Source organism: Lissotriton vulgaris, chromosome 4_1 (genome assembly GCF_964263255.1).
Source record: "Lissotriton vulgaris chromosome 4_1, aLisVul1.2, whole genome shotgun sequence".
Classification (NCBI taxonomy): Eukaryota; Metazoa; Chordata; class Amphibia; order Caudata; family Salamandridae; genus Lissotriton; species Lissotriton vulgaris.
Genome location: NC_141691.1, coordinates 1,771,991,973 through 1,772,019,573, shown reverse-complemented (window position 1 = coordinate 1,772,019,573; position 27,601 = coordinate 1,771,991,973). Strand labels below are relative to the sequence as shown.

Here is a 27,601-nt window from a genome sequence, read left to right as displayed (position 1 = left end):
GATTTCTACCTTACATATCAAATTAATAAGCACCTTGCCCATGTAATTCATGAGGGAGTCGGTTGGCCTGTAATTCGTAACATAGCCGATGTTCAGCCCCAGAAATGAATGCAAAGGTAGCTACAAAATAGGGGCAGATTTACTAACTTTTCACTCAATACAGCCCAGCAGTGAAAGTTGCTGCACAGTGCTCCTTGAAAGGAAGAGACCAGACCAGCGCCATATTGCCCCTCTCTGCGCTGATGCACTTTAAGAAGACATGCATCATCGTGGACACCCTTTCACCAGAATGCAATGGTGTGTGCATTTATCAAGCATATGTTTTCCTTAAAAATGAGATTTTCCTGTACAAAAACTATATTTAAATACTTTCCCCACTTTGTATATGTGGTGTACAATGTAGCACACATGCAAATTGTTGAGAATTTGAAATCTTGCTCTACAGTTACGCCTGCCTCGTGGAGGCATATGTTGTTGGTGCAGATCCCTGTCACTTATATTAGCAGAGAGGGATTTGCTTCAAAGCGCATCGGTAGACCTATGGAACACCCAGTAGATGTAAAGTACAGCATAGCTAACTTCCCAATGCAAATCCTGATTTTCTTTGCAAAGTAAATACCATCACACCACTTTGCACGGGTTTTGCATCACACAAATAACTGGGCCGCAGTGATTTGCACATTTCCATCTATCTGTGCAAACTGCAGCTCCGCCTCTGGGTATTTAAGCCTTTTTGAATTAATCCTTGCCAAAGTGCTTTGGATTCCCTATCAAACCTCTTCTAAAACAGTCCGTAACGAATGGTCAGATACGATAGAATGCAATATCCATAATGAAGCTGCTTATACATTCGTTAAAATATTTTGCTTTTCTCCCTCATAGAGTTTTGTATTTGCAATTCTTCCAAACTATTCAATATCGGATTAATGCTGATGACTTCATTTATATAGAATAACGACATCTGCGGTATTTAGATTGATATTGCTAAATAAATATTGCACGATAGTACTCCGGTTATTAGCCCTTTCAAAAGTTCTGACGAAACTTTACAAGGAAAGGTAAAGAATTCTAATAAATGTTCTATTTCTAGGCACTTTCTCTGCTGATCTACTAGCGGATGTGAACAATAATAGCATTTAGAGACAGCTAAGACGCAGACAGAAGCGTTGCCATGGAAACCATGCTTCAGGCCGAATTCAGATGCATGAACCTGTCAGTGTGCATCAAAAGGAGGCACTGCATGAATGAAATTATAATGACTTCGCCTCAAGTCTAACCTAATCAATACATAGCAGGGTGATCTATTGTTATCTGTGGGATACTACTGCCTAAACCTATTACATAATATCAATTAATACAAAAAACGTCGTTTTGATTATATTCCTTATTCGTAAAAGATACGTTCATCGCTGGGGTGTTGAAATGGCAGGGATCTTGCTAGGGATTCGAGCTCCAAAATGGAAAAAATAAAGAAAATGTTAGACATAGGGATACAGACGAGTGCTTTAGATGGGTGAGAGAGAAATGTGGAAGTTATAGCATCGAAACGAAAGGAATCAAAAGTACCTGCTAGGAGAAAAACTCAAAAGTGGGAACTTGAGAGCTAGAGTTTCAATATCCACAAAAACAAGGAATATACAGAGACATTCGGCTTTAATAAGAGCTCGAGAACGGGATTGATTTAAAAATGAACAGATGCAAAGAACACAAGGAATGGGGAGAAGTTCTGTCTACTGTTCAATTGGTCTATAATGTCCAAGGACCTGTTCACATCGTTGGCAATTCAATTAAAAGGAGAACTGCTATGCCAGGTAGGGACTGCTTTGGCAAAAATGCACTGATAAAGACATTTATCGAGCCCTTATTCGAAGAACATGGGCCTCTTCTGATTTAAAAAACCATCCACATCCCCCATAGGATCTATCATGCATTGGCGAATTAGTGAGACCACTGCCTCCTGCCTCCTTTTGCCTTCGAGCAGTGATTATCAGTTTCTTTAGACTACCAGACATCATGCCATTAATAAAATTGGGCCTATTCCAAAAATTTCGAGGAAAAAAAGTATTTCGTTCTCCCATCACGGTAGAGGACAGCTTGAACAATAGGTTGTGCGGATAAAATATTGGCTAGTTTAAAAGTTTAGGAAGCATATGAGGTACAAAATGTTAGGTGGCCATCTAAGGCTGCAAAGACCCTGTGCTTTACCTGCACTATTAGGAATTACACTTAACAATGCACTTTACTTCTCCTGTCAGACATAACGTTGATTGCTGTTATATTTGGGGGTCTCTAGTTGGCACAGGTAGGTACTTGTGATAAGTACGGACCCTCTCCTCTAGTCAGGATAGGGGATTACACTCCTAAAATAACCCCGGCTCACCCCTTGGTAGCTTGGCACGAGCAGAAGGGCTTTACTTCAGAGGCGTTGTAAGTTAAGCAGTTGTGACCACATACAGTAACCCAGTGACAACACTACAAATGAACACCACACAGGTTTTATGTATAAAAATAAGTAGACTTTATATAGAGTTACCACAAGACCATAAATGACAAAAATACACACTATGATTACTATAAGATTGTAGATTTAAGCTTAGTTCAGTTCAGTTCTTAGATGCGACACTCTGCGTCAATGTACCTTACTTTGCGTTGCGCTTTCACGACAAGAAATGTCGCAGCGATGGGAAATGCGGCAAAGTTCAGGTACAATGAAATAAAGACGTGAAGATCTTCCAGATGAGGCACGCTTCTCGGGGATGTGAGAAGTTCTTGGTTCGATGCGCGGACTGCAGTGGCGACACCCTTACAATGCAACGACAACAGTTCCAGCCGCAACGCTGTTCTCCCACGATGCATGAAGCTTCCAATCGATGCGACAACCACAGCGGCGACATCCAATATGCAACGGCAGCAGCTCCGACGGCAGCGTGCTTCTCGGGGATGCGAGGTGCTCTTGGTCGATGAGGTGCAATGCAACAGTTCCAGCGGCGACACCCTCCTTTGGAGTTGCGACAGCAGGCACAGCGACGGCGTCACGCTCCAACCTTGTTGCGCGATTCTTCTCCTGATGTGGTGCAGTGTGACAACTACAGCGGCGACACCCTCCTTCGGAGTTGCGACGGCGATACGCTTCTTCTTAGTTGTGGCACGTTTCTCTCCGATGCGGTGCAGTGTGACAGTTTCAGCAGCGACACCCTCCTTTGGAGTTGCTACGGCAGGTACAGCGACGGCGACACGCTTCTTCTTGTTAAGTCGCGCTTCCAGCTCCTTGCGACATGCAGTTCCTCAGAAGGCCAAAAACAGCAGCAGACACTTCCAAAGAACTCTGGGAAGCTGGGGGGTGAAGTCTGTTGTCCCTGAGACTTCAGCAGGAGGCAAGCTTTTTTCCAAGCCCTTGGAGATCTTTCACAAGTTGAAAGCAAATTACACAAAGTTCCTTTCTCCTTCCTTTGGCAGTAAGGCAACCACTGCAGGCCAATCCCCCAAGCAGCACTTCAGCTTGGGAATAGTCTCTCCTCAGTTTCTTCAGGTTCCTCTCCTCAGTAAAGGTTTCTTCTTTTAGTCCAAAGTGATCTAATTTCAGGGGATCAGGGTCCCAATATTTATACAGCAAAATCCTTTGTTCTCTGAGGGGAGAGGGGCCTTTGCCTAGTCCAAACCAGTTCTGAAGCACTCTGTTTACCAGCCTTTTCCTTTCCTTTCACAGTGCAGGACATGCACATCAGACGCTCCAGAGGAGGTGGAGCCAGCATTGTGGAAGGCAAGTACAGTCCTGGAGCACTTTGTTTACAGGACTCCTTCTCTTCTTTCAGTGTGCAGGGCAGAGACATCAGCCGCTCCCCAGGGGGTGGAGCCAGCATTGTGGAAGGCAGGCACAGCCCTATTCATGGTTCAGGTGCAACTCCTCCCTCCCATCTAGATGCAGATCTCTCTATTCACCACCCAGCCTGTCTCCTGGAATTCCCCAGCCCTGTCACTCACAAAACCAGATATAGGAATACACAACCTAGCAGAGGCAGGTTTGAATGGTTAGACAAGCAAATACCTACTTCCTAAAAGTGGTATTTGCAAACACAGAACATTAAAATCAACTTCACTAAAAGATGTATTTTATTATTCTGAGTCCAGGCATACTAAACTCGAATTTCTACCATGTTCTCTGAAACAGTTAGGATTATAAAATGTAATAACTCTAACAGCCCATTCTGGCCTATGGAGAACAGGTAGCCTTGCAATAGTGAAAAACGGAAGTTGCTGTATTTCACTATTAGGACATGCCACACACACCAGGGCTTGTCCTACTTTATCCTTACAATGCACCCCGCCCTTGGGCCTACCATAGGGGTGACTGATGTGAAGAAAAGGGAAGGTTTAGGGACTGGCAAGTGGGTGCACTTGCCCAGTTAGCATGGCAGTACCAAACTGCACGCAGGCTCTGCAATGGCAGACCTTAGACAGACACATCTTACAGGGCTGCTTCTGTGGATAGCACAACCAGTGCTGCAAGCCCACCAGCAGCATGTGGATGTACATGCCTTGGGCACACTCAGTGCACTAGACTGGGGTCTGACAAGTAAACCAAATAGCCAAACATGGAACCACTGATTAATATATCAATTTATGATAGGGAGCACTTGCACTGTGGCACTGGATAGCAGTGGCACACCCTCCCAAAGCATCTAACACCAGCAAAAATACATGAGGCAACAGTAAAAATGGAAGGGAGACCCACGCCAATGGTGCCAGGTCTAACAATTGCATTGTTAAGGCTTCAGAACAAAAGCTGAGAGCTATGAAATGAGGATGTTTTGTGAGCAGCTTATGAAAGGGAGTGAGTTGCTGAATTAGAATTTAGTAACAATCATAAAAAGGTTTTCTTTCCATAGCAGCTACATTGAGGGCACATTTCCAAAGCTTTCTCTAAATATCTGTTTTTCCACTTGCTGCTCCCATTTCATAAGTAGATTGATTGAACGCATTTATGGACCAACTTCAGTGAAGTTTCTTTGAAAACAAGCAGTGGACGACTGCCAACCAACATGATAATTTCATCTGAAATTCCAAAGTGAACTCATCACTAATAGAATGAGGCGAGGCACCACTTTGATAATGTTTTGTAGGTTTTTCATACATATATCTCACACCAGGAAAATGTCCTAATTTCCGTATCCGGTGCACTATGTCTTTATGCTTCCTGTCCCAGATTGTCCTGGGGTCAGGGCCAGACTGGCGGTAGTGGGCACAGGCATTTCCCTGGGAGGTTGAAAGTGGGGGCTGGTTTTGAAGCAGTGCTGAAATAGCAGCCCCCAGTAACAAATGCAGCAGTGCAGGGGACCAATTTAGTTAAGCAGAAGTGCTTTTACATTGCACCCTCGCCCATTGCCGCCTCTATCCCCAGGGTTGGTCCGATAAAATTGCCAGACCTGATTTGTGTTCTCAGTCGGGGTTTGTGGTTTAGAACATGTTCGTTATCATTTTTATACAGTCCCTAGTTTATTGGTTTAATGTATTTTAGGGAAAATGTTATGTTATGTGTATTTTTCTTGCACACTATTTGCCCGTCAGGGTATCCTGACAATGAAGCAGGAGCTGTATTGGACAATCCAGGGCTGGAGGATGGTGAAGAGCTATGTCTTCAGTTTCTTGCAGAATTCAATAACTGAGTAGGAGACTCTGATGTGCCTGGACAGGTCATTTCAGGCTTTTGGAGCAAGGTAAGAGAAGTCACGACTGCCGGATCTTGTTCTGCATATGTGGGAAGTGTGTGTGATTAGGAGTCCGGCTGAACGGATGTGTCTGGTATGTGTTACCCGTCAACAAGAGTATATCCTTCAAGCTCCTCATCCACGCACACAAGGCACTCCACAAGACGGGCCCAGCCTACCTCAACAGACGGCTCTCCTTCTACACCCCCAACCGCCAGCTACGCTCCGCCAACCTCTCTCTCGCCACCGTCCCGCGCATCCGAAGAACAACCACCGGCGGGAGATCCTTCTCCTACCTCGCCGCCAAGACATGGAACACCCTCCCTCTGAGCCCACGACAGACCCAAGACCTGCTGACCTTCAGGAGAATACTAAAGACCTGGCTGTTCGATCAGTACCGCCACCCCCCCTTCACGGGCATGTAGTGCGTTTAACAAATGACTGATTGATTCATTGATTGGGGCAATGGTGTGTAAGACTTTGTATGTGTGAGTGAGAAGTTTGAGGAATGCTTGATTGGGGATTGGGAGCTAGTGGAGCTCTTTGAGATGCAGGGTGATGTGTGTGAGGAAGAAGTGAGGGAGAGTCTGGCTGCTGAGGTTTGTATGGGCTGAAGCCTTTTGGTCAGTTGACCGTTGATTACAGTATAGAGTGCATTGCTAGTGATGAGGGCTTGGGTGGCGGTTCTGTGAATGCTGAGATGGCTATTTGATGATCTTTTTGAGCAACTTGAGTGTGCGGAAGGAGGAGACAGAGACTACGTTCATTTGGCCAATCATGGTTAGTTGGTTGTCGATTACTATGCAAGGGTTTTTTTTGTGTGGGTTGCCAGGAGCAGTGTGGGTCCAAAATTGGCAGGCCATCAGGTGGAGTCCCAGAGCAAGGTCTCGATACTGAAGATCACTACGTCCGTGTTTTCTTTTTTGAGGTTGGGGCACTTGATTTTCATCCATCTGGCAACTTCAGTTATGCAGATGGAGAAATGGGTGTTTGGCGTTTTGTTGAGGAGGGAGAGCATGAGCTGAGACTCGTCAGCATTGGATGTGATGTTGATTTTGTGGGCACGTTTGATGCTGACATGTTGGGGTCACGTGGGCATTGAACAGAATGGTGATAGACGAGGACCCTTATGAAACTCCACAGATGAGGTTGATGGAAAGTGAGAAGTTGGCCTGGTATATGATTTCCACTAATGTAAGTGGGCACCTTGCACCAGTCCAGAAAACCCTTATGGTGAGTTAAGAGGTCTCTGACAACCTTAGAACGCTATCCAAGTGGTAGCTGTGGAGAGGAGTCTTCAGGCTTAGTCTTGAAGGAATGTAAAGCAGCTTGTTTTACCAGAATGCAATCTTAGAGTATAGATTAAATGAAAGGAGAACCACACATAGTACTTATAAAAATATGTATTTATTATATAACACTATCTAGTACGTTACAGTATCTCCTACACAGAAATAAACACAAAGCACACAATACGTAAGCAAATAAATCACAGTAAATAGCACTAATACACAGTGGGCCCCAGGGGGGGACTAAACCATATACTAAGAAAGTGACATAAGTACCACACCTAGAGTCAGGACAATGTCGAGAGGATGTACAATTGCTGGGGACACACAGAACCACCCAAGGTAAGTAGATAGGGACCTCACAAAGAGCGTGTGCAGTGTGTGAACACGACAGTGTGTTCCGTACAAGTCTATGTGCAAATTGTGGTTGGATTTTTAAAGATTAGGGACTCTTCCCAGTGGACCCTGAAGAAACCGCATGGAAAACAGAAGGTTGTAGAGCCACCCCACCCATGGATACTGAGGTACCCAAGTTACCTATCCCCGGGAAGCCGGGTGCATAGGTGTGAGGTGGCATTGGAAACCCCCGTTGAAAGTGCTGCTGCTGGAAGAAGAGAAAGAGTCCGAAGGAATCCAAACGTGGATTCTTGAAAAGGAGTACCTAAAAGCAGAGGGGACAATGTCCATGTCACTCAGGGGTGACCAGGAGACTCGGAAGACGGATGCCCTCCAATTCTGGGTGCTTCAGGGAAGATGGTGATGATCTTGACTCTGCAGCTGTGAGGACCAGGCGACACTGAGGACAACAAGGACCTGGATACGAGCTGTCCCACGAAGGAGTGCTGAAGGGTCGGTGCCCGGCGGGAGTACCAACAGCTTCTGCAAATGTAGCCCACCCAGGAACTCTAGAAGGTGCACGGTTGGGACCAGAAAGGTCCAGGAGACTTACCACATGCAGGGAAGTCAGGGCAGGCCTCCAGCAATCAGGGGAGCCCAAGGAAAACAAAGGTGACCCTCAAATGGACCCAAAGGTCAAAGGCACAGGAGTTGCGAGAGGACCTCAAGCAGCTCAACAAAAGAGGCAGGCCACGATGCACAAGATGCGGTGTGGCCACAGATTCTGGTCCCTGGCGGTGGTCGAGGTTGCGGGGCTACTTATTGCCCAAAGATCTTCTGGCAAAAATTTCAACAAGCCTTTGCAACTGTAAAGGGGTTGCAGTACCCAGGGGTTTGGTTATTTCAACCCCCACAAAGGTTACTGGCCTCAAACATGGCAAGAGGGTTGAGCAGGCCTCGGGAGCTGTGGAAAACCACCACCTGTGTTGCAGAGCCCACGAAGTCAGGAGAAGCTCAGGATCTGCAGAACAGTCGACTTAGTTGCAGTGCCTGTAAATGCAGGGAAGTGAGTCCTTCACTCCAAGGGAGATTACTTTGGTTGTCCTTGATGCTTCACAGGCCTTGGAATAGCTGAACAGGACTCTCTGTACTGCTTATACTTCTTTTTGATGTATTGATGACACAAGCTCTCACAACAACTGTTAAAACTGCCTGCAACAAGACTTATGGAGGGTGTCAGTGGGCCTTCACCCCAAGATGATGTCATGTACTCAGATATAATGAATACATAATGGTGTGTTTCAATATAGTCACATAAAACAGATTTATGCAGATGTAGGTTAATTAGGCTTTCAATAGTTTGTATACTGCTAAGCAGGGGGAAAAGGTATCTAGGCAGTATAACAGATCTGATTACAACGGTAAGGAGGAAAAAAGGATAATTTTGCTACCACGAGCCTTCTTCCGAACAATATAGACTACTCTCCACAGCTTTCTATGGGATCAAGATCCCTCACAAATGGCACTTAGCAAGTGCTTCAAATCACATATGACAGAGGCACTGCTGCTGTGGACATCGAGTCCTATTGTAGGGCCTCTAAATTAGTGGTTATTAATAAGTTCTGATATAATATGCACCGTCCCTGACCCAGCTTATGCTTCTGAGATATGGACACGTCAGGGCACCACATTAAAAGATCTACTGTATTAAGGGAAAATGCCTCCCTCACTGCCCCAGCAATAAAGGTGGTGGTCCAAACATGGATAATAACTTTACAAGCGATAGGCTGGGATAACAAACTTATTGGGCAGATAACTCTTTGGGCAGGTTCCATCTTACATCATATGGCAACACTCGAAGGCTTCCATAAATGGGACGTGATAGGCATTTCCACACTGGGGGACCTAATGGAGGGCACAACACTCAAAATATATCGCATCCTACAGACTAAATACAATTTACATCATAGCCAATTTTATTGACATATACAGATATAGCATGCCCTGGCCTACCATATCACCGAGCTGAAGGAGCTCCCAGAATACAACCCTTAAGAAGCAAAGTTACTCCTCTGTAAACTGGGAGACCACAAACTAACTCAGATCTGTTGTTCACTAATACGCCATATGCCGGACACCTTTGAGAGGCTGAGAGCCACCTGGAAATATGACCTGTGAACTGGGAGACCACAAACTAACTCAGATCTGTTGTTCACTAATACGCCATATGCCGGACACCTTTGAGAGGCTGAGAGCCACCTGGAAATATGACCTAGGTACTTTCGAGGACGATTAATGGGCGGAGGTCCTATTATCTCCGAGGCACCCCGCAATAGCCACATGGTTTCACCTCATCTAATTAAAATAGTTACATAGAACTTACCTCTCGAAATACAGGCTCCGACAGATGTGGGTCACCCCGTACCTCTGGCGTAATACACAGGAGGGCGACAACCTACACACAATATGGGGATGTACAAGAATGCACCCTTATTTGGGATTGGATACTCTCCTGCATAAGATGAGTGATAGAATACACAATCCCTCATGACCCTAAAATGACTCTCCTTCACATCACCACCAATGCTGATGGATCGAAGTTGGCATTGCTTTTGCAAGGCCTCACTGTGGCTAAATGGGATATTGCGGGTTAGTAGAAGGAGATGCAACCCCCTTCAGTCACAGAATGGAAGACCAGCCAGGAATGTGAAGCAACTAGTGTATGAGGCCAGTGGTGGCCCTGAAAAGTATGCAATGATATGGTAGCGTGGGCGGAGCACAGGGGAGTCCTTCTCAGGCCATGGAATTCTCGCAGAAGGGTTGGACATTGAAATTCACTTATATAGGGGTTCAAAGTTGAAAGCCTACGCTCCGAATGAGATGAACAATTACGGGTTGGGTCATGGGCTGGTGGTATGGTATGCAGGAGGGGAGCTGGGAGATGGAGTGCCTTTGTTGTTTTATTCATTATAGACAATGGGGTAGCCCCTAAAGTCAAGACGGGCCTGGGTGCAATGCGGGAATGAAAACAATGGTCCGTGACCAACAATTTAGAAATTATTTGTGAACTTCTGTTGTATAGATCATTACAACACGGTTAATCAATAACCTAAGACTGAAATTTCTGCATGCACAATGTCAATATTTATGCATCCATACGATTTCAGTAGACCACACATCAAAACAAGCACAAAACTGTATACTCAATACAATTTGTTTATTTTTAGAGCAAATCAGGAGACGCGCTCACCTGTACACCTTGACGCTGCGAGGGGAACGGCTGCCTCTGGGCCATTTGTTGGAGGTCCCTCGCTGCACCAGCAGCCACAGTGTCGTGAGGGGAACGGCTTAACGATTGAGCACAGCGCCGTGAGGGAAACGGCATCACGGCTCCACTACCGTCGCCTACAACTCCCAGGAAACCTTACGGGAGCAACGTTATCACCGCGCTGGCCCCAGCCCTCAAAGCGCGCCCACACCCACGCATCGCGGGACGCGCTCACCTGTACACCTTGACGCCGTGAGGGGAACGGCTGCCTCTGGGCCACTTGTTGGAGGTCCCTCGCTGCACCAGCAGCCACAGCGCCGTGAGGGGAACGGCTTAACGATTGAGCAGAGCGCCGTGAGGGGAACGGCATCGCAGCTCCACTACTGGCGCCTACAGCTCCCAGGAAACCTTACGGGAGCAACATCATCACTGTGCCGGCCGCAGCCCTCAAAGCGCACCCGCACCCACGCATCGTGGGCGGCGCCTGGGATAAGCCCGGGCAAAGGGCGGGCCATCTGCGGCCGTCTGTGGCAGAACGAGGCAGGGCTGGGCTACCCCTCTAACAGAGTACATTCTATGACCCAGTATTTGGCATCATGTGAGTAGGACATGTCCTGTGAACTTTGTTGACTGTGGAAAGTTGAAGTTTGGACCTCTGTACCTGTGGCTTTTTGCCTTTTTAATTGCTATATTATCCTGATGATTCATAATTTTGAACCGTTAGTTTAATAATCCATTGGAACAAGATCTTATTGTTCCTGCAAAGTAACAGGCATATAATCAGTTTTTCTTCTTTTATCTCTAATTTTTGTTATAGAGCACCCGATTTTCGCATAGTTAATATATCAGAATTAAGGTGGTATCTAGAGTATTTGGTGCTAACTTCATATTGTATAGAGTTGTTTCTATTTACCTGTCCACTAAGCCCGAAAATTAATTGGTATTGTTTAACAAAATGGCAAGAAGGAATGATGGTGGTGGATCTGGGGTGGTAGGGACCTTAGATGCTCATTTTGCCAGGGCAGAATCAGTCATTAATAATGAAATTATACTGATTGAACGTAGATTATCCCTGGACCCTGCCTATAGCAGGTTATCTACAACTCCAGCTCTGTTAGACACACAGACACAACTTACTCCACCCCCAGCTCAAGTAAGGCCTCCCCAGGTAGAGTTTGAGCCTTCACAACCAAATGACATTACGCTCTTTGGGACCCCAGAGTTGATACCTAGTCCAGATAGGTATGAACTTCGGGGAAGATCACAAAAGCAAAAAATGGCTACCACTTGCCCTAAAAAATCTAGTGCCATTTAAAAAAACAACTAGGGTACAGAAGCGGGGTCACATAGGATCTAGAAGCAAAGGGATAGTAACAGTGGATGTGCATGCTATGGAAAAGGGGGATCGTAGAGACCGATCCAATACTGACCAAAATGACGGGGTTATGCTGAGTATTGAGGTTGGAGAGGAGGATTTTTGGGGGAAATTGGAAGGCATGGTCAAACATCTGCTGTAACCCATCGAATTAAAATTGCGTGGGGTTGAGACTAGGTTACAGTCTTTGGAGTCCTCACTGGCTAAATTTTTGACATCAAATGGTACAGGAGACTCTCATAACATTAACCCCAGACCTGTAAGTGCTATGCAAAGAACAGCTGTTAATAATGTTACAGTGGTAGACCCAGCATCAACCAGCACTCGACCAATTGTTAAAAGTAGTACCAGCAATCTGCCTGGAAAATTTCAAGACACCACACCCTCATAAGCATGAGCGGAAAATCCGTTCTGCTCGCGGATTTCCGGTAATTTCGCAATCCGCGAGATTCGCCAATTTCCCGCAAAATCTGCGAACGAAAATCCGCGAACGGAACGGATTGGGTCAAAAGTTAAAGCTGACTTTTGTAACTCTTTTAGAATGGCGCCAGCAAGCTGCCAGAGCCATTCTAAAATAGTTACAAAAGTCAGCTTCACCAGGAAGCTCTAATAGATAAAGTAAAGCAGGCGCTGCTCAAATTCAGTTACACAATCATTAATCACCCCAAACTTGGGGTGATTAATGATTATGTAACTTAATTTGACCTTCAACTGGAGCACCTGCTTTACTTTATCTATTAGTGCTTCCTATTGAAGCTATTTCTAGCTATTTTAGAATGGCGCTGGCAGCTTGCCGGCGCCATTCTAAGTGGGGCTGAGGGCAGAAGGGCACAAAAGTGGGACAGAGGGCAGAAGGGGACAAAAAATGAGTGGGGCAGAGGGCAGAAGGGCACAGAAACAAGTGGTACAGAGGGCAGATGGGCATAAAAAACGAGAGGGGGGCAGTGATTAAGCAGGCAAACCCCCCCCCCCGCAAAATTGCAAAGCGCCTCGCGAACACCCGCGAACACACAAAGCGCCTCGCGAACACGCAAAAATTAAAAAATCCGCAAATTTGCGCGAATTCGCGAATTTTGCGGATTGCCAATTCGCAAATCCGCAAATTCGGGAATTGCCAATTCGCAAAATTCGCCCATGCTTACACCCTCAGTGCACTCTGTAGTGAATAGGAGAAAACCCTCTACTCCAGACCTAGATCAGAGGCCTGTTGAGGATTCTCGTCAGACGCATAGACCCACGGTTATAGATCTCCCGCCAGAGGCCTATTCCTATGTGGTTATTTTAAGCCAAGTCCCTGCCCTATCGCTAGGAGTGATTGAAAGTTATGATCAGCTGCTCAATAAAACAACTTTCTGGCTTAGTCAAAACACCCCTGAGGGAGTAAACGCCATTAATAACATAATAATGGTGCGCAGGGTAAATTGGATTGGTAGCTCAAATAAGACAGGGAGTGGGGACTGCATTATTATTAACTTTGATAATCCTCAAACTGTGGGCCGATTGTTACTAAGAGGACCCCGGTTAAAATTGATGCAGGGCACAGAAGTCAAACTATTACCTTTGAGATTTTCTATAGACCAGCATCATGGAGGTACCCAGGAAGATTTGCTCATGAGAAAAATTGGCGGTCAGGGGATTGGTCTAGTGTAAGATCCTTTAACGATCAAGGCTGCCCACAGCCTTTACAGAATATGCTTGGTGATCCTATTCCCAACAGACACAGACTCCAGGTTTACAACAGATATGAAATTCTGTCTGGTCTGGAGTCTTGCGATTGACTTGAAGAGGCCAGTGTCTTGGGCAGAGGGAGACCGGATGTCTCAGGCACTGGGACGGCTGAAACACTTGCGGGAGGCCTAAATAATCTCATTTCATGGAACATTGCAGGATTAGCTGCTAAATTAACTAATCCTAGCTAGACTGCCTACATCAAACAATTTTTGAATATTTGTTTACAGGAAACCTGGTCGATTGACTGTGAACTCCATTTGGAAGGATATGTGGCACACTTTGGGCCAGCCACTGATTCTATCAGGGGCAGATCCAAGGGGGGTTTGGTTATTTACGTCTCTGTAGCTTTGGCATGCAGAGTACGTGTAATCACTACCTCCAACCTGGGAATTCTTGCTTTAACATTAACAAAAGGGAGCTGCACGGTTGGTCTGATAAACTTTTACAATTCACCCACTTTACCATTGGATTCTAGTCATTTAACTGCTTTGACTGTTTTTATTAATAAGTCCATGAGTCACAGTCTTCACAACCTTATGGTTGTGGGCGATTTTAATGTTCACCCTTGTGGTAACCCCATGACTGTGTGTATTTCTCGCTTGAATTGCTCCCGAATTCAAGGTTTTCACTTTGAGCACTCGATAGAGGGGGAACTGCTCAATGATATGGGTAATGATTTTGACCTAACATCTACCATGGCCTTAACTGACCCTTATACAATATTTAAAGTGCCTTCGTTTAAGGGCCATGGGAAGGGGACATTCATTGACTTTATGCTGGTTTCGTCCCCTATGCAGTCCTTTGTGGAATGTTTTCGAATTGAGGAGTATGAATTCAGTGATCGCAATACCCTGTCCTTACATCTAACAGGTCCCTGGGTTTCAAAGATAGGATCAAGCACAAACCAGGGACAAGTGTGTACATCGGATGGCAAGTGCAGACTTGGATGGACCCAAGTTGCCCCTGAGTTGTTTTATAATAATATTAAAACAGTGTGCGCTGAAGAAATTGACATTTGCACAATGGGGAGCAAGAACACTCCAAGGTACTGGCAACTTTCCAGATAATCTCTGAAAGGGTCACGGAATTATTGTCTGTACCAATTAAACAGCAATGTAATGGGTGACCTGAATGGTTTGATGAGAACTGTTCAAAATCAGCACGAAATTTAAGGGCAGCTTTAGCCTCAAAACCAAGGGTGCAAGCTGAAGTAACGGGTTGTCGCAAAGATTTAAAAAAAGCAATAGTTATGGGCAAGGAGACCCTAAGGAATGAGGCATGGAATGAGTTGCTAGCCCCTGAAACTCTTAAGAACAGTTCTAAATTCTGGGGATTAGTAAAAAAAACATTCCTTGTCCAGGAATCAGGAGATGGTCTTGAATGTTATGTAGCTAAGGACGCTTGGGAGGCTCATTTTGAGCTCATGTACGATTCCCCCTTAGATGACCATGGTAGTTTGGCATTTGATCTTAATGATGATAAAATCACTATCGGTAGGGGTGAATTCCACAAAGGAATTTTAGGTTTAACAGCCGGGAAAGCACCCGGACCTGGTGGAATTACCCGTGACCTATATAAATCTGATCCCTCCTTTTGGGCTCCAATTCTTGAGTCTGTCTTTAATGCTGCGATTCACAATGGATGCGCACAGTCCTGGGGGGTCTCCACTATTGTACCTGTTTTTAAAAAAGGGGATAAGGGCAGTCCACATTGCTACAGACCCATCTCACTTTTAGATTCTATGGTAAAAGTTATGGGAAGGGTTCTCCTGCAGAGGCTTACTTCGTGGTTGGAAGACCATAACATCATGTCTGTCTCTCAGTATGGCTTCTGCAGGGGACGCTCTACGACAACGCAATGTCTTAATCTCCTTTTAATTTTAAGTAAATACACAGTAGCTTACAAGGGAACTGTACACCTTGCCTTCATGGACCTGTCCTCAGCCTTTGACTGTGTAAACAGACAGAAGCTGTGGCGGTCCATGAGGGCTAAGGGGGTTGACATAGGCATTGTGAATTTTCTTGATGATCTACATAGACACACCAGAGCAAATGTTAGATTTTCCCGTGATTTGAGTGTGACAAAGGATTTTAATATCAAGAGGGGAGTCCGTCAAGGATGTATTTTGGCTCCCTTTTTGTTAAATTTTTATATTAACGATCTAGATAGCATTTTACAGGAGGTGGGTGCCAACTGCCCCAGAGTAGGACATTGGGGTATTCCGGTCCTATTATACGCGGACGACGCGGTCCTCGTATCCAGGACCGAAAGAGGCCTACAAGCTCTTTTAAACGCTTTTCAGTCCTTTATGTCAGACAGGGACTTAACCATAAACAATTCTAAATCGTATATCATGCAAGTAGGAAAACCACCCAGACGTAATTTCCAATTTAATGTTGGTGGTGCAACAATCCCCACAACTAGCACTTTTTCCTATCTTGGTGTCCTATTTGATAACAAACTAAAGTGGGGCCCACACGTGTTAAAAAAGAAAGGGGCTGTTGCAAGGGTGAACGCCTCACTTTTTACTTTTGCATCTAAATTGGGGAAAAAGCCTACTGGAGCAATGTTGCAATTATATACTGCTAAATCTGTAGCCACTGCAACATACGGCAGCGAAATTTGGGGGTATATTAAGGGAGAGCACCTACAGACCATGGAGAACAAGTTTTTAAAATGATTACTTTGTCTCCCACAAAGTGCGCCTAACTTGGCCGCCCACAAAGAACTGGGGGTCCAGTACGTCAGTGATATTTTCTTAATTCACACACTGTCTTGCTGGTTAAAAGTTTGGTTAAACCCCGATATCCCGCTGACGCATATGATTTTAAAAGATTGTATGTCATTGGACAACTCATCTGCTATACCCTGGCTGAACTATTTGCAGAAAAGTTTTCTGAGCCTAGGGCGGAGTGAGCCATTTGAAACCCCTGACTGTATTACCATAAAGGACGTGGAAGCAACTAAGATGGCATTCCTCTCGGAAAGGAGAATATCGAGGGAAGCCATTGAGGTGCAGAAACCGAGTGTTAGAACATATGTTATGTTAAAAACGACTTCTTTAATTGAACCTTATTTAACGGGCTTGCTGACCTCGTATGATAATTTTTTATTAACTAGATTCCGAATGAATCTTTTTTATTATCTGCTTGTTAGGCCACAATCAATAATTTTTTACTAAAGTAAAAGCTCCTTCGGCTGCGACGGAAAGTCTTGGCAGGATATGCTGCATTTTATGTTTTTATGTACATTTTATGAATTTCCCCGGAAACGCTATCTGGTCCCGCTTTTAAAGAAATTGAACTTTTACCAAATCAGACCAGCCATGATGTACCTACAATTATTACACAGTGACAGTATTCTTTTTGTATTAGAATTCCTGAAATCAATTGTAAAGTACAGAAAAATGCTTGGATTTGTAAATAATTATTTTATCCTTTTTGCACATTCACTAATCACTTTAGAATATCCTGTGTTGCTATATTTGCTGCTAGTTATGTACTATTGTGCCCTTTTAAGGATTTATATCTTGATCTGATTTTAATTAATGATTTTTTGGGATTGCTGTATTGTACTTTTGTGGTTTACAAATTAAACCGAAATAAAGTTTTATTGACTTGACTAGAGCAAATCAGGATTATTTGTTACAATAAACATAGGTTGCGCGCAAAAGGAGAGGGAAAAGGATAGGAAAGTGGTGGAGTTGGGTAGTGAAGGGGTGAATCACAGAGTAAAAGGTATTAAATTTGTTATTTACAATTGCTGGTAATGAAGACCAGTTAATCCAAGCCTGTCCATCAATGATTTACACTTAATTCTGTCAATTTCAATGTGCACTCAATGCAGTATACAATGGAGGGACAATAAAGACTGTAGGTACAGGTCTTGATCAATTAGAAAGCGTCGACGTTTCAACTCGACTTTGCAATCAGGAATTCAAGCCTTTGCTGCGAGTCTTCACAGGACTGTGTGTGGCAACCTATAACTGGAGCCAAGCCTGGCTCTCCAGTGTATTAGGCCAGTGGTGGCCCTGAAAAGTATGCAATGATATGGTAGCATGAGCGGAGCACAGGGGAGTCCTTCTCAGGCCACGGAATTCTCGCAGAAGGGTTGGACATTGAAATTCGCTTATATAGGGGTTCGTAGTTGAAAGCCTACGCTCCGATTGAGATGAACAATTACGGGTTGGGTCATGGGTTGGTGGTAGGGTATGCAGGAGGGGAGCTGGAGTGCCTTTGTTGTTTTATTAACATGTTATATATCTTAACTGCATGTATGGAAAATCATCTAAAATATGTTATAAAAAAGATTATTTTGATCAGGTTTATACATATAAATTATTTTAGCTTATGAATGTCAGGTAATACACTGTTTCGCAGGTAACATTTCTTCTTGGTAAATCTGATGCTTCTAACGTTATCTTACATCTAGGTATACATGCCAATCTGTTTTTAAACATGTACAAATATTATATTGCTTGGAGATTAGCTAAAGTTTATCTTTCATGAGATTTTTAAAATGTGATCTTAAAGTGGCCTTGAGTTCGAGAAAATGGGGCAAAGGGAAATCTGGAATTATGGGCACTGTTCTTTGTTGGCCAACTCGCAGCACATAGCTGATGATTTCAGCCATTAGTGCAATGTTAGCATATTCCATACAGAAGCCCACAGCCAGCACAATCGACGGTCAGGGAGCTGAATACCAAATGTGCACAGTCTTTACTTCACCACCAGACACTCCCTTTCTCTTGTCTGATTCATTCCCGATTTCTCGCTTTGGTGCATCTTTTCCGTCTTTCTCTTCATCCTTCCTTCCCCTTTTACGTTTTCTCTCTCTTGCGCTGCATTAAATTATGTTGACTAAAAATAAATGCTGGTCCCTAGAAATCAGTGCTGGTGGGCTCCAATAAGGATCAACTGAGCAGAGATAGCAAACTGTACCCTGAAAAACACATGATTTAATCTTAGTCTTTTAAATTGGCAATTGGCACTTGGTAACAATGGCCATTTGCGATACTCCCAATGTCGTCAAAGAAAGCACAAACTCCATATACTGCAGGCACAATAAGGCATAGGGATTTGTAGATACATGTTTGTAAGTAGTATAACCATCCCCATATACTATATGCAGGTTGCCAATCTTCCAATATTCTTCAGTAGTAGTATACAGAATGGGAGGTGGGCAGCTTCAGAGAACTATAAGAGAAAGCCTGCATGACTGGTGTGCAAACTGGATATTTTCCCGTTATCAATATCCACACTGCATTGTTGCATGAATATATGCACATACATGCAAGTTGCTACAGGGTGCATTAAACATATTGAGAATATAAATATTCGACATGTAAGAAATGAACCGGCAACAGGATGTATGCAAATGAATAATCCCAATGCACAATGAGTTTGTTGTTACTAATTTTAATAGTAATCTTGAGGCTCACTACTGTAAACAAGTTATAGACATGTATCCACAAAGTCTCAAGCCTAAATGTGGCTGCAGTATATGACACCTATACATTGATGTCATTGGAACTATTGTAAAGATCTGGGTGATTTACCGACCAATTTAAATGACTGAGATTAATGCATCTGTCTTTCAGAGTCCAGTTCCCTACCCCTGCCAGAACAATTATGGAATTTACTAACATTGCTCATTTCAAATTTCCTTTAGCTCCAAGTCAAGAGCTTCATATCTCTGATCTCAAATTTCTTTTACACCGCATGAAAGATAAACTTTAGCTAATCTCTAAACAGAATACATTTGTTATACCTGGGGGAAACTAGGAGTAATCCAGGTTTACTCCTAAAATTTAGGAGTAAGCCTGTAGAACCACAAGAGTAAATCACGTCCACTCACAACAAAATCTTCGTGTACCAGGCACAAAGTAAATAACTGTAAAGTTTGTGAGAAGGGAATGTGTGGCTTCGGACAATACATATGTACCATCAGGTTAAACTAATACACACACACAAAGACGGTTTCATCTATAAGATGTAGGTACATAGAGCGGAGACTACCAGCATAGGCAACACACAAGGGGAGGCTTTCAGGATCAGTCACAGCACGTATGAGAACTAGAGAAGAGCCCCTGATAAGAACTCCATAAAGAACTATGACAAGTTCCTAAATCACGAAAGCAATTTCCCGGGGAACTGAATCTATTCCCCATGTGTTTATGTCGATAGTTCCTCAAGGATGTTCTTATATGAGGAATCAACTGCAGTTCTATACTACCTTCGAAAAGAAATATATTTTACCTGACATCCGTTTCTGAGAATCTCCTTTGTAAATCATCTTTGCTCCTCCGTCTTTTCTCTTTGCCCTCCTCATCTTTTTTATGCTGGGGGCTTCCATCTCCTCCTGATTCTTTGTTTTCCTCTTTACCGCAGTTCTCTTTGATTCCCTGCCCTTCGCTCTCCCTTTTTTCATTAACCCTTACTTCCTTCACCTCTTCCTTTACACCTTTCTCTTCCACCTCCTCCTCCTCTTCCTCCTCCTCTTCTGGTAGAACTTCCCCTTCCTTCCCTCCCACTGCTTTTTCACTTATCTCCCGTGACATTCTGATGACAACAAAAGATGGAAGGCATGCAAACAGAAAGAAAGAAAAGGAAATGTTAAAAGAAAGACATGAAAAATACACATGCACATTAAGGCGGGATCATAACCCAAATATAAACAAATAAGTGAATGCTTGCCAACTTTACATCATTCTTCAGTAACCTTTCTAGAGGCTGTCCCTGCCTTCGTGATTAGTGATGAATATATTTTGCAAGAGTTATGAAGTGACACCAGAGTAGTCTTTCAACAGCACTAATAAGTAAGTGCTGTTTAGCCATATGTACAGCACCATTTTCGAGGTAAATTCTGCTGTAGATTGCCAATTATTACAATATGTTCATTTCCATGGCCACTAATTGAGAACTCTGAATGACTTTGCTCAAGATCAATATTGAAAACATGGCCTCTAAACAAATCTTGACTACTCTATGGACCCAGCCTGGAAGACCATTTTAGACAATGAAATATCATCCAGCTAGCATTCTTCACCCTAGAAAACTTTTGAATTAATGATTTCACTGTAAGTGGTTAGAAAACCCCATTAAGCTTTATACAATTCCTTTTTAAATCTCTGTGCATCAAAAAAGTAGGCCAACACTGAGGGAGGACAAATATTGTGGTGGTTATGTTGCTGCCTTTGGAGTAGGGTGACAATAGTTCTAATCTTGATTCCTCACCCTAGAAAATTTCCGAATAAATGATTTCACTGTAAGTGGTTAGAAAACCCCATTAAGATTTATTAAAGACCTTTTTATCTCTGTGCATCAAAAAAGAAGGCCAACACTGACGGAGGAGAAATATCGTGGTGGTTTTGTTGCTGCCTTTGGGGCACGGTGACAATAGTTCTAATCTTGATTCAGACACTTAAAATTCCTGTGATCCTGGAGAAAATTATGTAATCTCCCTGTGTCTCACAACGTTAATGAAAAATATATATTTTTTAAAAAGTGGAATGTGCATACTAAGGTGTTTCCTGGAAGTAAAACATCTTAAATTGAATCTCCCCCTCCCCCCTCCCAGCCCCACACTAATCTACACTACCCCAGCTATACGATATGGTGCTCTGTTCCTCCCCAGCAAAAATTGCATTAAATTAATAGCAATACATGCAATGCAATTTTAATAAACACATTTCAGTCTAGAGTTTTCACATTATTAAGACAAAGTATTTGTAATTGTATAGAAATATCAACCATAATCACATTCCAAATGCATGCATTTAAATCCCTTTACAACTCTTATAAACCTAAGTTTAAAAATATTACAAAAAACATTTATACAGAAAAAAATAAAGACACAAAACTCATCAACTTGTTACACTGATTCATAACACATTTCACAGCACTCAAATTAAAACCAAAATATGTTAACAAGAGCACTCAAAGTAAAAACAAAAAAATGGTAATGAAATACAGAGGAATGACATAATCCCAAATATATTAAATATTCAAATGGCTCTGTTCATAATGATCATTTAGAATATTTACTTGATGTTATCATCGCTGGTCTCTGAGTCACAAATAGTTTGGGGGGGGAATATTGACAATCTATACTATATTACAAGCCTTGTTCTTGGTCCCTAGGCACGTCTTTGCTATTTTGAAAATGACATATTCATTGAGCACCCATGTTAGCTAAGTGCCTATCACAAACAAGAAAATTAAACAGTGTTAGTGGAATGCTAAACTAAGTATTAGAGTAAAAGCCCGTGTAACTTAATTTGGGAAAATCCTTTAAAAATGTTGGAAGACAAAAACCTGCATACTTCAGAACTGCGATATATCTTGTCCATGAGTCATTAGACATATGTCCGTCTTATTTTGGCCCTAGATACTGATTCCAATTTCTCAGGGCCTTTACATTTTTTTTTTAAATAAACAAATGTTCTTTTTGCCAAGTATTTTTCATAAAACGTACTTGTGCACCCATTTTATAAATTCAACAGTATATTCTTGCATGGGAAGCTAACCGGTTGCTTTTCACATGCTTACCGTAGTCTTTTAAATGGCTTCATGGGGTTTAGTTCAACTGGTGAATTACCCTTAAACCACACCGTTCTGTAGATTAACATATACCTACCAGCATTCTGAATACTGTAGCAACTGTGCTCTTTTCTTCTGCATTTGGAAATACTTTTCAACAGGAATCTCCCTAATCTTTCTTTACCCTTTCCTTAATTCTTCCAGGGATAAGCCTTAAAGGACGAATTTATTTGGGATTTCATGATTTCTAATATTTTTGCTATAAATTATCATACAATGCGCATCATCGGTTAAACGGAAAACGGGGCCTTTTACAGCCATCTGAGAAGGTCACCAGGCTCTCACCTTTTAGCGTGAGAGGGAACGTTATTCATATTTACTCCTGAATTGCAAAGCAACAAATATTTAATTTCATATCAATGCTCTATATCACTTAAAATATTTCTTTATTTACCAAAAGCCTAAACTTCCTTAAGAACTGGCAGGTTTTTTTCGCAACAAACTGGTCCATGCACATGTCCAATACAATAGAAGTGTAATGATACTTCTTATCGAAATGCATCTAAAAAATACATCAGACTGTTTGCAGGCTAAATAAAAGGAATAGTGACAATTCTGAGGTCTTTACTACTTACCTAATTTTTCGGTTCCCTCTCGGCCGCTCCGACTGCACGGACATGTAGCTCGTACTGCTAAAACGCGAAGCACTGCTCGTCCTGGATACAGCGGACACATCACTCACATCACTGTCTGAAGACTTGTTCGAAACATTGTCTCGCTGCAGTTCCCTTCCAGAGCGATACTGTAAACGCACAAACAAACAAACAAATAAGCTATCAGAGAAATAATTAAATGTGCACCAATCGAGCACAATGGCTGCACAAAGATTGAGACGGGGCATGCATTTTCAGAGGAGAGGCACAATGGATAATGGGAAATCCCAAAATAAAGATAACAGCCTTTCACAAAATCAACGATTGTTTCAATTTTCTAATCTTGTGGCAATGATAAGAAAATAACAATAGTTTCAATCGTTGCTTATTACGTTCTTACTATTTTATGGACATAAGTATGATTTGCATATAGCTGATCCTAATCAGAAGTGGCATGGTGGGCAAAAGAATAATGTATTGGAATACTACCCAAGTGCCAGCGATTAGATAAAATGCACGCATTCCAACAAACACATTTTGTGTGGTAGATGTAGATGCCCCAAATGGCAAGGGTAAGCCTCGACATGAGTACCATGCTCACCGTGCTACTGGAACTAAGCTGCACCAACTGAAGAGGCCCAATCAGGCTGAAACCGTTCTTTGGATGCTTGTGTTACAGTTCAGAAAGGATCTGGCTTGGCAGCTTGAGATAGATTGTTCCTATTGAAGCAGGATCAAGACTGATTTGCATATGGTTGAGTCAAATCTAAGGAGGCATGTTTGGCAAAGGGACAATAGGTTTAAATGAGACTCCAGGTGACTGCCAGCAGATAGACTACTTGCAAGCATTCCTCCCATCACCTTTTGTGTGTTTCATAAAATTAGCCAGAGCCAATTCACAGATCCTGCCATTAACCCCCAACAAATGTTTACAACCTTCACTTAGCCCACATTAGATCCTCACAAATCTCCACTATACCCAGGATCATAGTAAACTCTCCCCCACCCTTAGCTAATGTAATAGTAGAATCAATTGATCAATCTCCCCCGTTTTACCTTTATATTATCTTGGAATGTACATATTAACACATCCACTCCTTTCCATTTCCTCATCTTACCTCAAACCTGTGGGGTTAACCCTGCCAGAAAACCCTATCTAGCATTCTGATTATCAAAACAATAGCCATCTATTTGTACGAAAGATCCAGAAAGTTACTGCCACACACAGAGCACCTCCAATGTCCCTTCGAACTCCTGGGCTCCTACCTCCACCTACCTCTTTACAAATCTATTTGTGGCTTTTCTACTCACTCGTGGTAAATGGCAACTGAATTCCACATTGGCTGTAGCCACCAAGCAGGTGTTCGAAACAATCAGAAGAGATAGAGTCTATGAATCCAGGAAGGTAGCTATGGCCATATAGCTATAAGTTTATTTACAGTAGTTTGGCCAATATGCCAGGCATCGAAAAGGACAGTAAAAGGTTAAACCTTCACCTTTAAATATGGTCTTTTATAAGGGTTTTCACTGATAGAAACCATAAAGGAAAAGGATTACGAACTAGGAAAGACAATGTTCATTATGTACATTTGGAAGCGTGATTCAGGCGTATCATGAAATTGCTGCAAGATGACTGCATTTAATAACCTGCAAAAGCACTGCAATGGCAAATACAATCTTGGGTCACTTTGTAGATTAGTTAACAATTATTCATGACAGTCCCTGTAGTCTTCCTGGATCACTTCAAAGGGCCTCCTTACTTTAAGAAATATAAACCTATGACCTATTAGTATATGCACTGTGCAGTTATCCTAGTGATGGGTATAAATCAATGCTTAGTGTCTTTCTATTGGGTTGGGAGAGTGCCTTTGGCTAGATTCAAAAGAAAACCCAGGAAGGCCAACTAGTAGTCGTCATGGCAGAAAATGTATATGTAATAAGTACTGGGAGGTGGCAGTCTTCACTTATTTATGAGCTAATATTGTGAGATTTGAAGCTATGCAAGTTGTAACACATGCACGGGTTCTTTGCTGTGATTCTAAAAGGTGAATCACGTGTGAATACCTTTCACAAGTATCAGTAGCAAGTTCTGTTACAAAAAAAACCTATTGCATAAGCAGCATCTTACATGTCGGTCAACATGCATTATTTATGTGATTTAATGCTAACGCCAAAGCTGAAAAAACCCAATACATAGGTCAAACAGTGAATTCGCTCTGTGCACTATTCAGGAATAACAAATCAGCAATGATTACTAAAATCTTGACGCGCCTGTAGCCAATCATTTTAACCTTGTGGACCATTTGTCATCAGATTTGAAAAATTTCCCTGTGGAAAGTTTGGTTTGTATAGAAAGGGTAAATAACTTTTTCCTAACTATAACTTAGTTTAAACCTTTGTTTATTTCCATTACATTTAAATGGATTTTATTATAATAAAAATGTGTTTCAAATCATATTGTCTATTGTGATTCAGCTGAGTGCTGTTGAGTGGCATGTGGTACAGTATTGTGGAGTACAATGTCAGAGGGTAGTGTCGTACAGTGCTGTGATGTGTGCAGTGGAATAGAATGTAGTGGAGTAGAGTGGAGGGGCATACAATTGAGTATAGTATAGTGCAGCCGGGGCCGGTAGTGGGAGTACCGGCCGGGCGGTGACGTGGGGAGGGGGAGGGGCAGGGTGGTGGGTAGTAATGTATGGATTACGGACTTTAACAGGTAAGTAAACATATAAATACATAAAACAAATTTCGTTGCATGCACTGCATCACGAAATGCGATGCAGTGCGCGCAGCGAAATTCGTTTTATGTATCTATATGTTCACTTACCTATTAAAGTCCGTAATCCATACATTACTACCTCTCACCCTCCCCCTCCCCCTCCCCCTCCCCCTCCCCACATCACCGTCCGGCCGGTACTCCCACTACCGGCCGCAGCTGGTATAGTGCAGTGGCAAATAGTGGAAAACTTTAGTGGAGTGGCATAGAGCAGAGTGGTGTTGAGTGAAATAGCGTTGAGTAGAGTGGCGTAAAATGGATTGGCGTAGCATGGCATAGACCTGAGTGAGGTAAAGTTTAGTGCTGTACAGAGGAGTGGAGTGGCATACAGTAGAGTGGCATACAGTGGAATAGGGTACAGTACAGTGGCGTGGAGTGGCGTTGAGTAGATTTGCGTATAGTGGAGTGGGTAGAGTAAAGTGTTGCAAAGTGGCGTGGACTGGAGGGTCGAAGAGTGGAGTGGCGCAGATTTCATTGGTGCAGAGTGTAATAGTGTAGAGTGGTGTGCTGTAGAGTGGGGAGGGTTACAGTGGAGTTGTTTACAGTCTAATAGTGTAGAGTGGAGTGGTGTAGAGTGGAGTAGCATAGAGTGGAACTCCGTAAAGCTTGGTGGCATAAAGTGGAGGTGCCATAGAGTGGAGCAGTATGCAATGGAGTAACATACAAAGGAGTGGTGCATAGTGGAATAGCGTTCAGTGTAGTAGAGTGGAGTGGCATACAATTAAATAGCGTAGAGGGTATAGAGTGGAGTAGCGTACATTGGAACAGCATATAATAGAGTGGCACAGAGTGAAGTGCTGCACAGCTAAGTAGAGTAAATGGGAGCGCCTAACACTGGAGTTGCCTAGAGTGCTGAAGCATAGAATGGATTAGCATAGAGTGGAGTAGGGTAGATATCAGTGGTGCAGAGTGTAATAGTGTAGGGTGGTGTGCTGTAGAGTGGAGAGGGTTACAGTGGAGTTGTTTACAGTCTAATAGTGTAGAGTGGAGTGGAGTAGCATAGAGTGGAACTGTGTAAATCTTGGTGGCATAAAGTGGAAGTGCCATAGAGTGGAGCAGTATGCAATGGAGTAACATGCAAAGGAGTGGTGCATAGTGGAATAGCGTTCAGTGTAGTGGTGTAGAGTGGAGTGGCGTACAATCAAATAGCGTAGAAGGTATAGAGTGGAGTAGCATAGATTGGAACAGCATATAATAGAGTGGCACAGAGTGAAGTACTGCACAGCTGAGTAGAGTATATGGGAGCACCTAACACTGGAGTTGCGTAGAGTGCTGTAGCATAGAATCGATTAGCATAGAATGGAGTAGGGTAGATATCAGTTCTGTAGAGTGTAGTGGTGTACAGTGTAATAGTGTAGAGTGGAGTGGCATAGCATATAATGAAGTAGTGTGGAGTGGAGTGCCAAAGAGTGGAGTGGTATACACTAGAATAGTGCATAGTGGACTGGCATACACTGCAGTGGTTTAAAGTGGACTGGCATACATTGGAACAGCATAGAGTCTAGTGGCAAACAGTGGGATGCTGTACAATACAGTGGTGTAGAGGGGAGTGGGATGGATTGTATTACACTAGAGTGGCATGCAGTGTATTAGCGTATAATGGAATGCCATACCGTGAAATACCATACAGGGGAGTGGCTTATAGTGTAGACTGGAGTGGCATTCAGTGGAACAGCATAGAGTGGAGTGGCTAAGAGTGGATTGTAGTAGAGTGGAATAGCATGTAGTGCAGTGGTCTAAAGTGTAGTGGATTGGAGTACAGTGTACAATGGAGTCCTACACACTGAAACAGCATAGCATGGATTGCCAGAGAGTGGCAAACAGTGGAGTACAGTGTAGTAGAGTAGCGTATAGTGGAGTGGTGTCGATTGCGGAGTGGCATAGAGTGTAGTGTTGTAGAGTGGAATAGTGTAGAGTGGAGTAGCGTA

At 43.1% G+C, this 27,601-nt stretch overlaps 1 protein-coding gene across 2 annotated transcripts in view; it reads right to left on the bottom strand.

Annotated features, from left to right (window-relative positions):
- Nucleotides 1-27,601, bottom strand: part of RIMS2 (regulating synaptic membrane exocytosis 2) — a 1,859,827-nt gene that overhangs the window by 191,456 nt on the left and 1,640,770 nt on the right. For both annotated transcript variants that reach the window (XM_086966100.1, XM_086966101.1), the window contains one exon: nt 22,880-23,046. In XM_086966100.1, the coding sequence (XP_086822226.1) occupies nt 22,880-23,046 (167 nt within the window). The remainder of the gene's footprint in view (nt 1-22,879; nt 23,047-27,601) is intronic.